The following is a 12,785-nucleotide window of genomic DNA, read 5'->3' as shown; positions in this document are numbered from 1 at the left end:
AATTCAGAATAAGTTGATAAGTAACTGCGTTGTTGAGACATAATGTGATGTAGTGTCGACGTTGACGCGCTGGTGGGGCGCGACCGATTCGCTTGGGCAACCGATTCGCTTGTGAACCACGTTATTCTTATTTTTCGATTGACGACCCATGATCTTGGTACCGTTTTTATCGCTATCTGGACTCTCCACCACTTTGCTCATTTCTTCTCTTGCTCTGCCATCATCTCCACAGCCGGTATCGTCGCATACCGACTCATGACCTCGATATTCTTCTCCTTGCTCATGCGCTCATCCGTCTTGCTTAATTCCGCCAGTATCTTGAAATAGTCAATGTAAAAGGCTGGCGTATACGTGTTGAAGAATTTGGCAGGCTCATTGGTTGGATTTGAGAAAGTGTGTGGTGCGCGGATCGGGGCCGTGACGTAGTCACCAACGTGGGCATCGATTATTTCGCTGTCTGGGCCGTGGAACTAGGGGGGTTTTATAAATATGGACAGACGGTTTGGGGATAAGGGTAAGAGTGAGGATAAGAATGCAGATAATAGTAATAACGACGATCGGCAGGAATGAGGATAACGATGAACAATAAACATACCCTAACCACACCCTGAGTTACCAAAAACGTCTCATCATGCATCTCGTGCCAGTGGGCAGGCGGCCCGTGAGTGTTTGGTGGCAGAGTAAACTCGGCGCTGCCAATACGATTGTCGGTTCGTGAGCCGTCTTCCATGATGCGGCACGTGATGTGGCCTAATTTGAGAATCTCGCCAGATGACGCCGGGACAAAGTTGATGGGGCGGCGGGGCATCTTCATGCTGGCTAGCGCTTGGCGGGCTTCGTCGTCCATGGTTTCGTGTGGGTGGTGAGTTTGTACTGGTGCGTCCACGGTAGTAGTGCCTCTGCAATGTTGATTTGCAAGAGGAGGGTCAATCGAGTAGAGAAATGGATGAGATATATGTCATTCTAGGAGCAAGTAAGATCCTTCGGACATATGTATGCCATAATCGTGGGCCTTGTCGCTCAATTGAGGTTACTGGACTTTGCGACTGCGGAGAGCCGGTGGAGATGCAAAGGTGTTTGGGGATTCATTCTTGGGGAACCGCCGGTTTTGTTCGTGGTGAGGGGAATTCCAGTGAATGAGACGGACTAGTCGGAAAACAATTGCAGAGGTAGAGCCTCTTGAATGAGATGTTGGTCTTGCATCGCAGACATGTTGATGGGATGGCGTTGCATTGTAGGTAAAAGTAACGGTCCGGCATCTGGCCTCTCGCCGAACCGAAACAGCTGGGCACCTCACGCAGCTGAAGGACTAGTTTTTTACATGAACAACTTTGCACGCAACTAAACCTTTGCACGCAGCGTTTTACACTCTTGAATCTTGTTGTTGCACCGATAATTCGTGTCAAAAGTGGCTACTTTTGGTGATGGTCACGTGGTGTCCGGCTACCTCAGTTCCGCGGGGGCCGGGTTAGGCTTGGTGTGGGGTAGTCGAGGCTGGTGATCCGGCTTCGACTGATCCCGCAGTGGCTGTGGTGGCGTGTGTGGTTGCCTAGTCATGTCCCAGGTAGTGTAAACAGTAGGAGCACGCATCCACGCCTACTAGTAGATTACTTCAAACAACTTGTCTTCCAAATCAACTCTTCCAAAATAACCCTTACTCATTACAAACCGTCACCATGGCGAAAAAGCTATGGACCATGCTGGAAAACAACCCCCATGTCATGAACCATCTCGCGAAAGACCTCGGTCTCGACACATCCGTCTTCTCTTTCCACGATGTCTACTCTCTCACTGACCCGGACATGCTGGCTGTCATTCCTAGGCCGGTCGTAGCACTGCTCGTCATCATACCACTCACCCCAACATGGCACGAGGCGCGCACAGCAGAAGACAAGGACAAGTCCGAGTATGCAGGCAAGGGTGAAACAGAGCCCGTCATCTGGTTCAAGCAGACAATCGGCAACGCTTGTGGAAGCATAGGCTTAGTCCACTGTCTCCTCAACACCCCAGCATCAGACCACATCCAGCCTTCTTCCCCTCTTGACCAGATTCGTGCGGATGCGCTGCCAAAACCCATCTGGGAACGAGCCAAAGTACTCGAGGATTCGGATGCCTTCGAAAAGGCCCATGCCGATGCAGCAAAGCTTGGTGATACTGCCTCACCTACTCCTACTTCAGATGAACATAGTGGACAGCATTTTGTCGCGTTTGTCAAGGCCAAGGATGGGCATTTGTGGGAGCTTGAAGGGGATCGCAAGGGTCCGCTTGATCGGGGGCTACTGGGCGATGACGAAGATGTGCTTAGTTCTGGTGCGTTGGAGAAAGGGATTGGAAGGCTGATGAGGATTGAAAGTGAAAAAGGTGGTGACCTAAGGTTCTCCGTGATCGCCCTTGCCCCAAGTTTCACATAGCACGTCCAAGGAGCCCTGCTATGGATGGATGTTGAGAGAAAAGTCTTATCTTTTTCTCCCTATCTGGCCCATCCGATTGTCACCTTTACCTAAGCATTCATCGGCATAGCTACTATTGGAGTTTCCTTTGTTTCATGGAAAATACCAAACACATTTGCATGTCTGCATGGATTGGTACAGTATCATCCTTGCCAGCGCTCTCTTTCTTAGTGTACACATGTACAAGTAAGAGGTAATTTAAAATTGCCAATGTATTCCAAAATTGCCCAGGCAATTTGTAAAATGCCGTCTTCCCTGTTACTCTTGTTCTCACTATGCGCATATACACAGTAAGCGTAAAGAGCGCTTTGAAATCACCAAGAGAGCTGACACAGTGTTGTACCTGCTGTTACCCTTGGATTTAGAGCCTGTCCGGTTCAGCTCCGGTTTCCCTTTGTTGAACCGAATCTAAGAATAACCTTGGCTCCGTCTGGAAAACGCAGAGGGAAACGACGCTGTATTTAACAAACGTAGATATTTCTATCATAGCCATAAAGTAATACTAGCGACAGTTAGCGCTATATTAGCGAGAAATTGCCTATCTGGTAAGTGTAGTTTCAACGGGCCGCGTTCTCTTGGTTTTCGCGGAACGGAACTTCGTTTTCTAGCTGGCCTCGTTGAAGCGCTACTAAACCTGAAACTGGAAACAGAATAGGAACGAAGAAGGGACAGCCGAACCGGCTCCTGATGTATGTAAATGTAAAGGGTACTTCAAAATAGCCGAAGTAGTTTTCTTACCGTGGACCGGGTCATGGCTTCTATGTTGGGTACTTGTGCCTACTGCAATTACATCTAACAAGAAGTCGGCCGGAACGTCGCTCCTTCCGGACCCGTCTTACATAATAACTACGTGCCCTGGTCCTACCGCCTTGTTCGTTCTACCGAACATGAAAACCGGCAACGATGCGGCCCGTCCCTCGTGGACCTCATCGTTTACTTACGCTACATAGAGTAAGGTATGTGCGAGATTTTGTTAATGCGCTATACGTCTGGCAACCAGATAGTACTGAACGGTAATTGTAGGAAGCCGAGCATTGACATGTAAAATCAGGGATATGGCCTAATTGGCCATGCCAGCCATTCTATTGTAGTGATAATAGCACAGTGACAGTGCAACTGCATTTACACAGGTATGGGGATAGACGAGATTTTGCGAACGCACATCCTACCAGGCCAGCACGTAGGCCGTTTTATTTTGAATCCGATATGATTGAAGACAGTCGAAGTAGGCAAATGATAAGTCGGTATTCCTGCATAGGTTCAAATGGTGCCATTTCGCCTTTTTCTTTACAGTGAAACAGTGATGATTGCTAGTATGGCTAAACCTCATAACGGTCATTATCAAGGGTGCCCTAGTAGGGTCTCCTGTGCATGGAAATTTCTCTCTTTATGGTCCAAATTGTGATAAATGATGCAATACTAATGGGCCGTGCTATTCCCGCATCCGGTCAACAGACATGAGGTACCCTTCATATATAAAACATGACGTCCTCGTTTTGCTCTACACCAGCAAGCACAACCAACTCCATCGCCTAACCGTTTCTCAACATGTCGGGCCCTAGCTCCTGAAGTTTACTCGATCTTTCATCAGAGCCATCTCTAGCTACAATCAAACAGGTTCTTCCCTTAGTTACCACCATATCTCTGATCATCGTTACTTTGATTTCGTTTTTTGTCCTCAACATAAAGCCAAAATATCCAATCGCCAATCCTCCTGCTTGGTTCGAGCCTACTACATTTAAACGTCTCGAATTCCTGACGAACGGTCACAAGTTATTCGAGAATACCATAAAACGATATGGGAAATATCCGTTTAGGCTCATCACCGGTGGGGGTGAAGTTACCGTCTTTCCGCCAGAATACGCCAACTTGATACGCAACGAACGTCGCCTGTTATTCACCAAAGCATTCGCAAACGCTAGTATTTGATTCCTATACCAAGACATCTTACTTCGCTAAATCGAAATGTTAGGATCTTTCAGGCCACATATATGGCCTGAAACCCTTTCTGGCCTTTTCAAACCCAAAGAGAGTCATGCAAAATGTGGCCAAAAATCAGCTTACTAAGTACTTGAGTAAGGGATTCATATCAATCTTTGAGTACTAGAAAGCTAATCTACATGTTCTAGATGCGGTGACAGCACCACTATCCAAGGAGTCCACCTTTGCAATCGATTATATATTTGGCAACGATCCAGGTGAGCACCATATTCGAGGTTTGAAGCTTCCCAACTAACCACACATCAGAATGGATAGATACTATCATTGCAGATTCCGCCCTTCAGCTGGTTGCCCGCCTGTCAAGTAAGGTGTTCCTTGGCGACGAGTTATGTCGTAATGAAGCCTGGCTTCAAGCCACCAAGAATTACACCGTGCACAGTGTCACGACCGGTTTTTCGCTCTCCTTCATGCCTCTGCCAATCCAGTATATATTTGCTTGGTTTGCAAAAGATGCTAGACTTGCGCAAAAGTACTTTATCGAAGCATGCGATATCCTAGCCCCAATCGTCGACTAGCGGAAATAAGCAAAGGCAGAAGTAAAGTAGAAAGGCGAGCCCGCCGCTGTCTACGACGATATGTTGGAGTGGCTTGAGGAAGAAGGCTATGCAACGATAACGGATCTTGTTTCCTACTAGATACCCCTCTCTGTCTTCGCAATCCACACTACTTCGGAATTATTAGACTAGATTATGACGTGTTTAACAAACGAGCCTTATTTGATCCCGGTATTGCGTAAAGAGGCTATGGAGGTCTTGAGTGCTGACGGTCTCAGTAAGGCTGCGCTTGCCAATTTAAAGATCATGGACAGTACTCTAAAGGAAGCCCTCCAATTGTGCCCGACTACCTGTCGTAAGTACTCGCCATCGACGCTACAAGCACATGATGCCACAGCAATCGCTAACTGTTGCTTGACTCAGTTCAAATGAAAAGGATTGCAACTGAGACAATCACGCTTGCGAACGACACCATTCTTAAGAAGGGCGGCTACTACATCGTGAACGGTACGAGCTTGACGAACCCAGAGATATGGCCCGAACCAGAGAAGTTCGATATCTACCGTTTCTGCCGTCTACGACAAGATCCCGCTACTGCTAGCAAGGCTCATCTAGTGTCCACCAGTCCGGAACATCTCGGATTTCGTCACGGAGATCAGGCGTGTCCCGGCCGTTTCTTCGCTGCGAACGAAGTCAAAATTGCACTGTGTCACCTTCTGCTTAAATATGACTAGGAGCTTACACTAAGTGAAAATGTGGAGCTTATTCATTCGTCTGGTGATACGATGAGGTTCGACCCAAATAATAAGGTACGATTTAGGCACCGCAAGGAAGAAGTGGATCTGGGGTCTTTGTTTTCCAAATAAGGGCTTGGTCATTCCTCAGCTTACAGATTCGGGTTGTGTCAGCGTATACGCCTGTTTCCAGTACTTGTTCATAGTTGCGTTGGCGTGATAAGCAAGTTGAATGCAAAATTGGCTATCTGTTGGTTTATAGCTGTAGTTTCCTCTGTACTGTTTGGGTGGACTTTGTGGTAGAAAGAGTTTTGTTTGTGCAACAACTTTCATCAGTAAATGGAATTTCGTATCTGAGATATGCGAGCGTGCTTATGTCTCACCGTCTGCTATATGCCTGTAGTCTGAGGTTTAAGATTGACAATTATATGTTTGGTTCGGGATGAAGATTCGACACAGCGCTCGCCGGCTTCTTGCGACGGCGCAATACCGGAACCAAGAAATGCAACAGAAATAGACAGGCGACCAAAAAGTAGCAGTAAGAACAGTAGATATGATCGTAATACTGGGCAGCTGAGCTTAGCACAGGGGATCCGCCAAGGCGCTATGCCCAATATTGGGTCACGTGCAAGTCCTATAATATCCTTGAGGGTGTGAATCTAGGCCTCGTGGAAATCGTCCTAAAATAAGTTTCTCAACGTTCAATCCCATGTCTCACATCAGTCCAGGTCGTATTCGGCAGCGGTCGGGCTTCCCGCGTTCCATCAACTCACGCCACTGAACACGAGAGGTTTATGCTCAGAGTTTCGACTCACGGGATAATACTGTGTAATGTGAGTCTGGATGTGAAAGAGAAATTCTTCCACCCACTCAGTCTGTTTGAGTTGCATTCATCTCTTTGCTTAACAAATTCGGGCCGGCCCCGCAAACCTTACCCCACAAAACAGCGTGTTGGTTACATATGCAGTTGTATCGTGAGCCCTATTGTCCAGGCTTATCAGTACAAGTACCGATCTATTCGGTAATTAGCGCGTCATCTCTATACCAGGCTATTCATGGTGACCAAGTACATAGTAAGTCCAACAGCCATGGATTCGTTGAAAAAGGTCCGTGTGTATAGTTCCCGTGACGTTTCAAGAGGCCTTGTATGTCTTACTACTACGTATTCGGTGAACGTGGGGTAGGGAAGAAGTGCCGAACTTCAAGTGTTCCTTTCGAAACAGCCGACATTCAGGCAGCTGTTGGGGTTATGAAGGCCAGATTACCCACTCAAGCCATCCTGCCATATTTGGCTGAACTCCCCGCTTTAGAAAACACATGGAAGACGTATGCAGGGGTTGTATGGCGCGAAAACTGAGTGTCGTACACATTGAGCCGATCCCTTTCCGTATTAGGCGTGTTTCGGAAACAATGCACGGTAGTAGCTTTAATCAATTCGGCGCGAGGTGCCGCTTGCGGTCCTTGCGTTCGGAGGATAATTTTATGCTGCTTCTTCCATCTCATCCTTTCTGTACTATTAGGGATGCTTACGTTATTTTGTAAACTTATTTTAAACTTTTGCAACCGGCGTGTAGTCTAAAAAACCTTAAAGATACCAGTTAACTATCAATACAAAATATGAGCAAAACGGATGCTCTGTTTGGTGGGGGTTTTGCTGAAGAAAATGTTGGCCCGTTCTGATTAACAGGGATAGCCAAGGAAAACGGTTGAAACAGGACATAGCTCAACATCTGGGATGGTGCATGACCTCCTTTGTTCTTCAGACCATTGGTCGGACTGAGGCTCTGCTTTAGTCCAAGATTTCTTCTCAAAAACGACTAGATAGGTCAGAAATACTCGCAAGTCACATCCCGCCCCCAGTACAGTCGGTGAAGTCCATTGTGCTCAAGGCCCATGACATCAAGTCTTGGAGAGTAAGATATGGTACGAGAGGAGATACTTACGAGAAGAAATACGAAGATAAGCAAAACATTCGGAACGACTGCAATACAGCAGGTTGGATACCTCAAAAGGTAAACCCGTATTAATATAGTATCTGCCGATCCGTGCGTAACCTACATAGAGTGTTTCGAAGAGGGGTGTACACACCACAGTGGGTACGGGAAAGAAAGAACCCTGACCATGTCTAGCACGCATGAAGATCTCCTCGCAAACCCAGCGCACATAAAAGGACCAAGGCATCCGCACAGAATTCTTGTTATCACACTCGCACCTCACACTCGCACATCGCATTAGCACTGCACATCTTCCCAACATGCACTCCACCACTGCCCTTATCAGCACCATCGCTGCCATTTGCGCAACTGCCAATGGCGCTCTCACCCGTGTTAACAACTGGGGGAGCAACCCAACGAACCTTCAGATGAACATCAACGTTCCAGCAAAGTTGGTCACCAAGCCCGCCATCATCCTTGCGGTAAGTGGTCAGCAATCGTTGATAGATGAGCTCAAAACTGACAAACGTAGCTGCACTTTTGCGGAGGTTCTGGCGAGACTTACGCATCAACGACAAAGTACAACACCCTCTCAGAGCAAAAGGGCTTCATCACCATCTTCCCTTCAACCAAGAAAGACAACAACTGCTGGGAAGTCAACACCGCAAAGGGCCTCTCTCGAGATGCAGGCGGCGACAACCAAGGCCTCAACCAGATGATCCAATATGTCATCAAGACGTATTCCGCCGACCCAACCAAGGTCTTCGTCACTGGCGCCAGCTCTGGATGCATGATGACCAACGTCATGATGGCCACCTATCCCGATGTCATCTCTGCAGCAACCTGCTACTCTGGAGTGGCAGCAGGCTGTGTAGCTGGTAGCCCAGGAGCCAGCCCTAGTACCGCTGACCCGCGCTGCGCAAACGGTCAGATCATCAAGACGCAGGCCGAGTGGGATGCGCAAGTCAGGGCCATGTACCCGAGCTTCAACGGCCAATATCCTCGCCTCATGACCTACCACGGAACCGCAGACAGCCTTGTCAAATATCCCAACTTGGGCGAGCAGCTCAAGGAATGGAGCGGTCTGCTTGGGGTGTCTTTCACCAAGAACGTTACCAACACGCCCCGCAATGGCTACACCTCCATGATCTACGGCGATGGCACTAAGCTTGTAGGCGTCAGCGCACAGAACGTTGGACACTGGGTTACTCCTGATGAGGATGCGGACATGACTTGGTTCGGTCTCTAGGCTACGTCAATCGTTGACCAGCAAGGAATTCCACCAGTATCCGGTACGGCAGTGATGAACGTAAATTACTGGCAGAGGACCACATGTAAATATCGTCAAACGCTACATATCTGACTTTCTTCAGCACGTATATGTTCAAGGATTTTATTCTATAACCAATCGTACTGCATGCAGGTCTTGTGACATGTGACTTTTTCTATGTGACATAGTGAATCGCTGTGCATATCACCCAGTCACCTTCCGTGGACAAAAACAAGATAATTACGTCACAAAAATTAAGTACAATACAAAAGTGGTTGGAATGGCTGAAGTGATTGGTCTGGTCGGTCAGCCTCCGCACTCTTCATTTGTACATAGCGGGGAGAGTTTGGAAGACGCGGCTCGGCCTGGTTTATCAATCCGTGACCCCCTTGCACAGTTTATTTAAACATCAGGGAAAAATTCTAATTAGTTCCCAGTCTCAACATCATTGGCCACACCCATGACCATTTCCAGGTTTTTCTCGCTGCCCTTCCACTCTTCTTTAACCAGGTCGAGCACCCATTGTCCCCGAGGCTTCAGACGGAACTTGAAAGGCTTCGGCTCAACCATGAACCCAACAACCACCATAGACAACGGATCCACATCCTCACCGTCAACAGCCTCTATATCGAACGCCCAGAGTAAATATGCGATATTCAAAAACGCTCCATCAGTCGCGACACGCTTTCCCTGGCATATCCTTCTCCCCTGACCAAACACAGGAAGTGGGAGGTCATTCCGAACCTTCCCACTCCGCAACCAGCGCTCAGGCAAGAATTCCTCCGCATCCCCCAGGGCCCCATCAAACACGTTCTTATCGCGGCCAATCGCCCACGCATTCGCCATGATGGTGACCCCTTTCTTGATCTCCACACCACCGTATTTATCCGCCCAATCGGCGCGCCGGGGAATCGTCCCCGGAGAAACTGGCCGCCAGCGAAACAGCTCGTGCGCGACTGCGTCAACGTACGCGAGGCTGCTGCGGTCCGAAAATCTGGGGAGACGAGTCCGGCCCACGACGTCGTCGAGCACGTGGTGCGCGCGAGTCACAAAGTCCCGGTTGCGTAGGGCTGCGACGAATAGCCAGAGTAGTTGACGCGGCGATGTCTCCATTCCGCCTTGAATCGATGTTGCGAGTGTGAAGGCGAGATCAAGCTCTGCTACTGGGTAGCTTGCCGGAGCATGCTTTGCGGCTGTTGCGATGACTTGTTTTGTAGCATTCCAGCCGGGTGCATCCCTGCCGTGCTGGAAGAGGTGCATGTAGAGGTCGACTTGGGATGCAAACAGCTTGTCAGCGTACTGCTGCCATGGGGAAACAACAGTAGGTAGATAGCGCAAGAAAGGTACCAGATCTGGGAGCTGGGGGTTTGCGGCAAGATGGGTGACTTTTGCTTGGGTTTCAATGACGTTTTGCAATATTGGCTCATCGATCTTGGGGATGCGAAGGCCGTAATGAAGACCTAAGATGGTGCTGGACTGAGTCCGCTCTAGCAAAGGATATAAGTCCTTTGTGGTAATTATGGAACCGTCAGCACAGTTTTCGAGAGTAGCGCTGATGTCAAAAAGTAGCTGCTTAGCCTCTAGTCCCATGAGCGGCTGGTACTTGTGCGCTGCAGGCGCACCCAGACTTGGTGAGAGAACCCGATGATGCAGCTTGAGATGGTCATCATAGTCGTGCATTAGTGTAAATCTAGAGCATCCCGGCTTTGCTCCAGTAATCATTTCCATGCTCACAGAAGCTGGTCGGTTACTATACCATTGGCTGCGGCGACCGAAAAGCTCCGTGACGGCTTCATACGAATTGAGAACAACAATAGGTACAATGCCGAAGAGTTTCGCTATCGTAATCGGCCCATTCTTTTCGGACCATGCACTCCAGTTTTCCAATGGCTTCTCTATCGGCGAGCTGTGGATATCGCCGATAAGTGGCAGCTTAAGGAGCGACTTCTCCCGTGCATCGTAGCGCTTGTTGTTCGTGTAGAAGTAAGCCACAGTTAGTGCGCTGATGGCTAGAAAGACAACTAAAGTAGAGCTGGACATTGTGGTGGATGATGATGAGAGCCGTCCGAGGGCTTGTTCGGTTCTCAGTTTTCCGTCTCCATTTTATTCCCGCTTTGGGGTTAAAGCTTCAATAGTAAAGGAGCGTTGGCTGGCCTTACATCTAGGCTCACGTCATAGTAGTCATGTAGTAGGATAGGCTACTTCAACTAACAACAAAACGGACCTCCGTTCCGTCTAAGAAGTACGAAGTAGAGGGTAAATCAGCGCTAAGCACGGATCACTTGAGTATAGAAGCGCTGACAATTTCTAGCGCCATCTTTCAGTTACCATATGTATGTTTTCCAAATGCGATGTCGCTTCTATCGTGCATATTGTTTTTCGAGACGGGGCCTAAACCGTTCCCAGATCAGGTCTAGCAGATGAAATATGGGCTGGAAATAAACAAGCCCCGAACTGTGGCTAACATGTACCGAGGATTGGTTGTGGCGAACATTGAGAGTTTGCATGGCATTCCGTGCCGAGGATCATACTCTACAAGCTCCAATCCCAACCCTTGTGTCGGAGGATTTTCTGAAGGTGCATGTGCCGTCCTGGAAACTTCTCCTGTTCGTTCGGTAGTTTCTAATAGTGTTGGAACAGGCTCATGAACCAGCACCAAAAAATTCTATTTGTAAGATACTTTTTCTTGCACAGCGGGACGGAGATTAGGCGTGCGGCAAGTGTCTTTAAATACGAAGCAAGGAGCTGGGGAATTCGCCGCGATACTTCGCGAACTACATGGTACATTGAACTGGTAGTCAAAGCTTCTGACTTCGACCATAGAGAGGCGCCGATGTCATTTCGCGGCGCATCCTAGAACAATACAGGCCATGTATCTAGAAGGATGCTAGTGTTACAAAGAGCTCCGTTCGGTTGTTTCATTCTTAGAGCCTCGAGAACTTCAAGGATCAGATGCTTGAGAGCTGATCTGTTCTTAGTAGTGTCATCAAAGGTAATATATTAGAACGAAAGCATAAGATCACATGTACGCCTATGACTAATCAAAACACCCGCAGTAGCTTGTTGGGGAAACTGCGCGATTGTGCACTTAGTAATGTGAGTTTACTATGTTACCAAATATGCATACAACTGCCGAGCAATCTAGAACCGCCAGATCCAAGCTCAATAGATCTTCCAGTGTGATCTTCAGACTTTGTGCCCCGCCCGATTTCCACAGTACCACCGAAAATAAGGTTGCATCTCGGGTTTGTTAACTGAACCGTGCAGGAGCCCACTTGTAAGATTGTGTGGGGGTCAGCATCCATCCAAGATCCTATGGAAGTTTTACCCGGTCTTCACACGATAAGAGAACATGATCTGCTCAAACCCTTGCCCCATTTACGAGGTCGATACTTTAATTGTTCTGTCGCTGTCGCCGGTCTCACATCATCGTCAACGCACACCAATGTGAACACACCGCGGAGTGTGACTTGATTTCGACGTTTTATGCCCCGAGTACGCCCATGGTAATATCACGTGACCATTGAAATAATACAGATGCACTGTCAAGTATTAGTACTTGGCATACCTTTCACCCTTATATGAGTTGCTGTTATGGCGCTGCCTTTGCCAGAGCTCACTTACCCCGTTCGGGTATGGCGCCTTGGCTGGGATTCTGTACTTAGCCTCACCTCCCACAGTTCCGGGATAGACAACTTGTACTATATACTGTTTTGATACCTGTCCCTTTTGGCGGCCGTCCCGGCCCGTGACACTCTTAGACCAGGACAAAGAGCTAAAACAGCAGCTAGAAGCAATTGGGAACGCTATTACTACAGTAATCCAAACAGCTGCCGACAAAGCTATTCCGCGTCTAAAACTAGGGCCAAAAGCAAAGCCCTGGTGGAACCAAGAGCTGACTA

At 48.3% G+C, this 12,785-nt stretch overlaps 7 protein-coding genes across 7 annotated transcripts; 3 read left to right on the top strand and 4 right to left on the bottom strand.

Annotated features, from left to right (window-relative positions):
- Positions 1-3: 3 nt before the first annotated feature.
- On the bottom strand, positions 4-201 carry COCCADRAFT_111845 (uncharacterized protein; the record flags this gene model as incomplete). The annotated part of the gene is made up of 1 exon (XM_007720125.1): positions 4-201. The coding sequence occupies one exon, from the start codon at positions 199-201 to the stop codon at positions 4-6; it is 198 nt and encodes a 65-aa protein (XP_007718315.1).
- COCCADRAFT_31134 (uncharacterized protein) lies at positions 198-847 on the bottom strand (the record flags this gene model as incomplete). Its single annotated transcript, XM_007720124.1, has 2 exons — positions 198-470; positions 596-847. 2 exons carry the CDS (start codon positions 845-847, stop codon positions 198-200), a joined length of 525 nt encoding a protein of 174 aa, XP_007718314.1.
- An 829-nt stretch (positions 848-1,676) lies between these two features.
- On the top strand, positions 1,677-2,411 carry COCCADRAFT_111848 (uncharacterized protein; the record flags this gene model as incomplete). Its single annotated transcript, XM_007720123.1, has 1 exon — positions 1,677-2,411. One exon carries the CDS (start codon positions 1,677-1,679, stop codon positions 2,409-2,411), a length of 735 nt encoding a protein of 244 aa, XP_007718313.1.
- A 1,171-nt stretch (positions 2,412-3,582) lies between these two features.
- Positions 3,583-5,679, top strand: COCCADRAFT_41880 (uncharacterized protein; the record flags this gene model as incomplete). Its single annotated transcript, XM_007720122.1, has 7 exons — positions 3,583-3,630; positions 4,233-4,367; positions 4,423-4,525; positions 4,580-4,648; positions 4,698-4,957; positions 5,138-5,300; positions 5,369-5,679. 7 exons carry the CDS (start codon positions 3,583-3,585, stop codon positions 5,677-5,679), a joined length of 1,089 nt encoding a protein of 362 aa, XP_007718312.1.
- A 1,826-nt stretch (positions 5,680-7,505) lies between these two features.
- Positions 7,506-7,655, bottom strand: COCCADRAFT_111839 (uncharacterized protein; the record flags this gene model as incomplete). Its single annotated transcript, XM_007720121.1, has 1 exon — positions 7,506-7,655. A coding segment is annotated over one exon (150 nt), but the record flags the coding sequence as incomplete, so codon positions are not given.
- A 278-nt stretch (positions 7,656-7,933) lies between these two features.
- COCCADRAFT_111846 (carbohydrate esterase family 1 protein) lies at positions 7,934-8,862 on the top strand (the record flags this gene model as incomplete). Its single annotated transcript, XM_007720120.1, has 2 exons — positions 7,934-8,095; positions 8,146-8,862. The coding sequence occupies 2 exons, from the start codon at positions 7,934-7,936 to the stop codon at positions 8,860-8,862; spliced, it is 879 nt and encodes a 292-aa protein (XP_007718310.1).
- A 447-nt stretch (positions 8,863-9,309) lies between these two features.
- On the bottom strand, positions 9,310-10,923 carry COCCADRAFT_10015 (uncharacterized protein; the record flags this gene model as incomplete). The annotated part of the gene is made up of 1 exon (XM_007720119.1): positions 9,310-10,923. The coding sequence occupies one exon, from the start codon at positions 10,921-10,923 to the stop codon at positions 9,310-9,312; it is 1,614 nt and encodes a 537-aa protein (XP_007718309.1).
- Between the last annotated feature and the right edge of the window lie 1,862 nt (positions 10,924-12,785).

This window comes from Bipolaris zeicola (assembly GCF_000523435.1).
Source record: "Bipolaris zeicola 26-R-13 unplaced genomic scaffold scaffold_403, whole genome shotgun sequence".
In the NCBI taxonomy this organism is placed as follows: domain Eukaryota; kingdom Fungi; phylum Ascomycota; class Dothideomycetes; order Pleosporales; family Pleosporaceae; genus Bipolaris; species Bipolaris zeicola.
The sequence above is the reverse complement of the archived record's forward strand: the minus strand, read 5'-3'. Positions and strand labels throughout refer to the sequence as shown.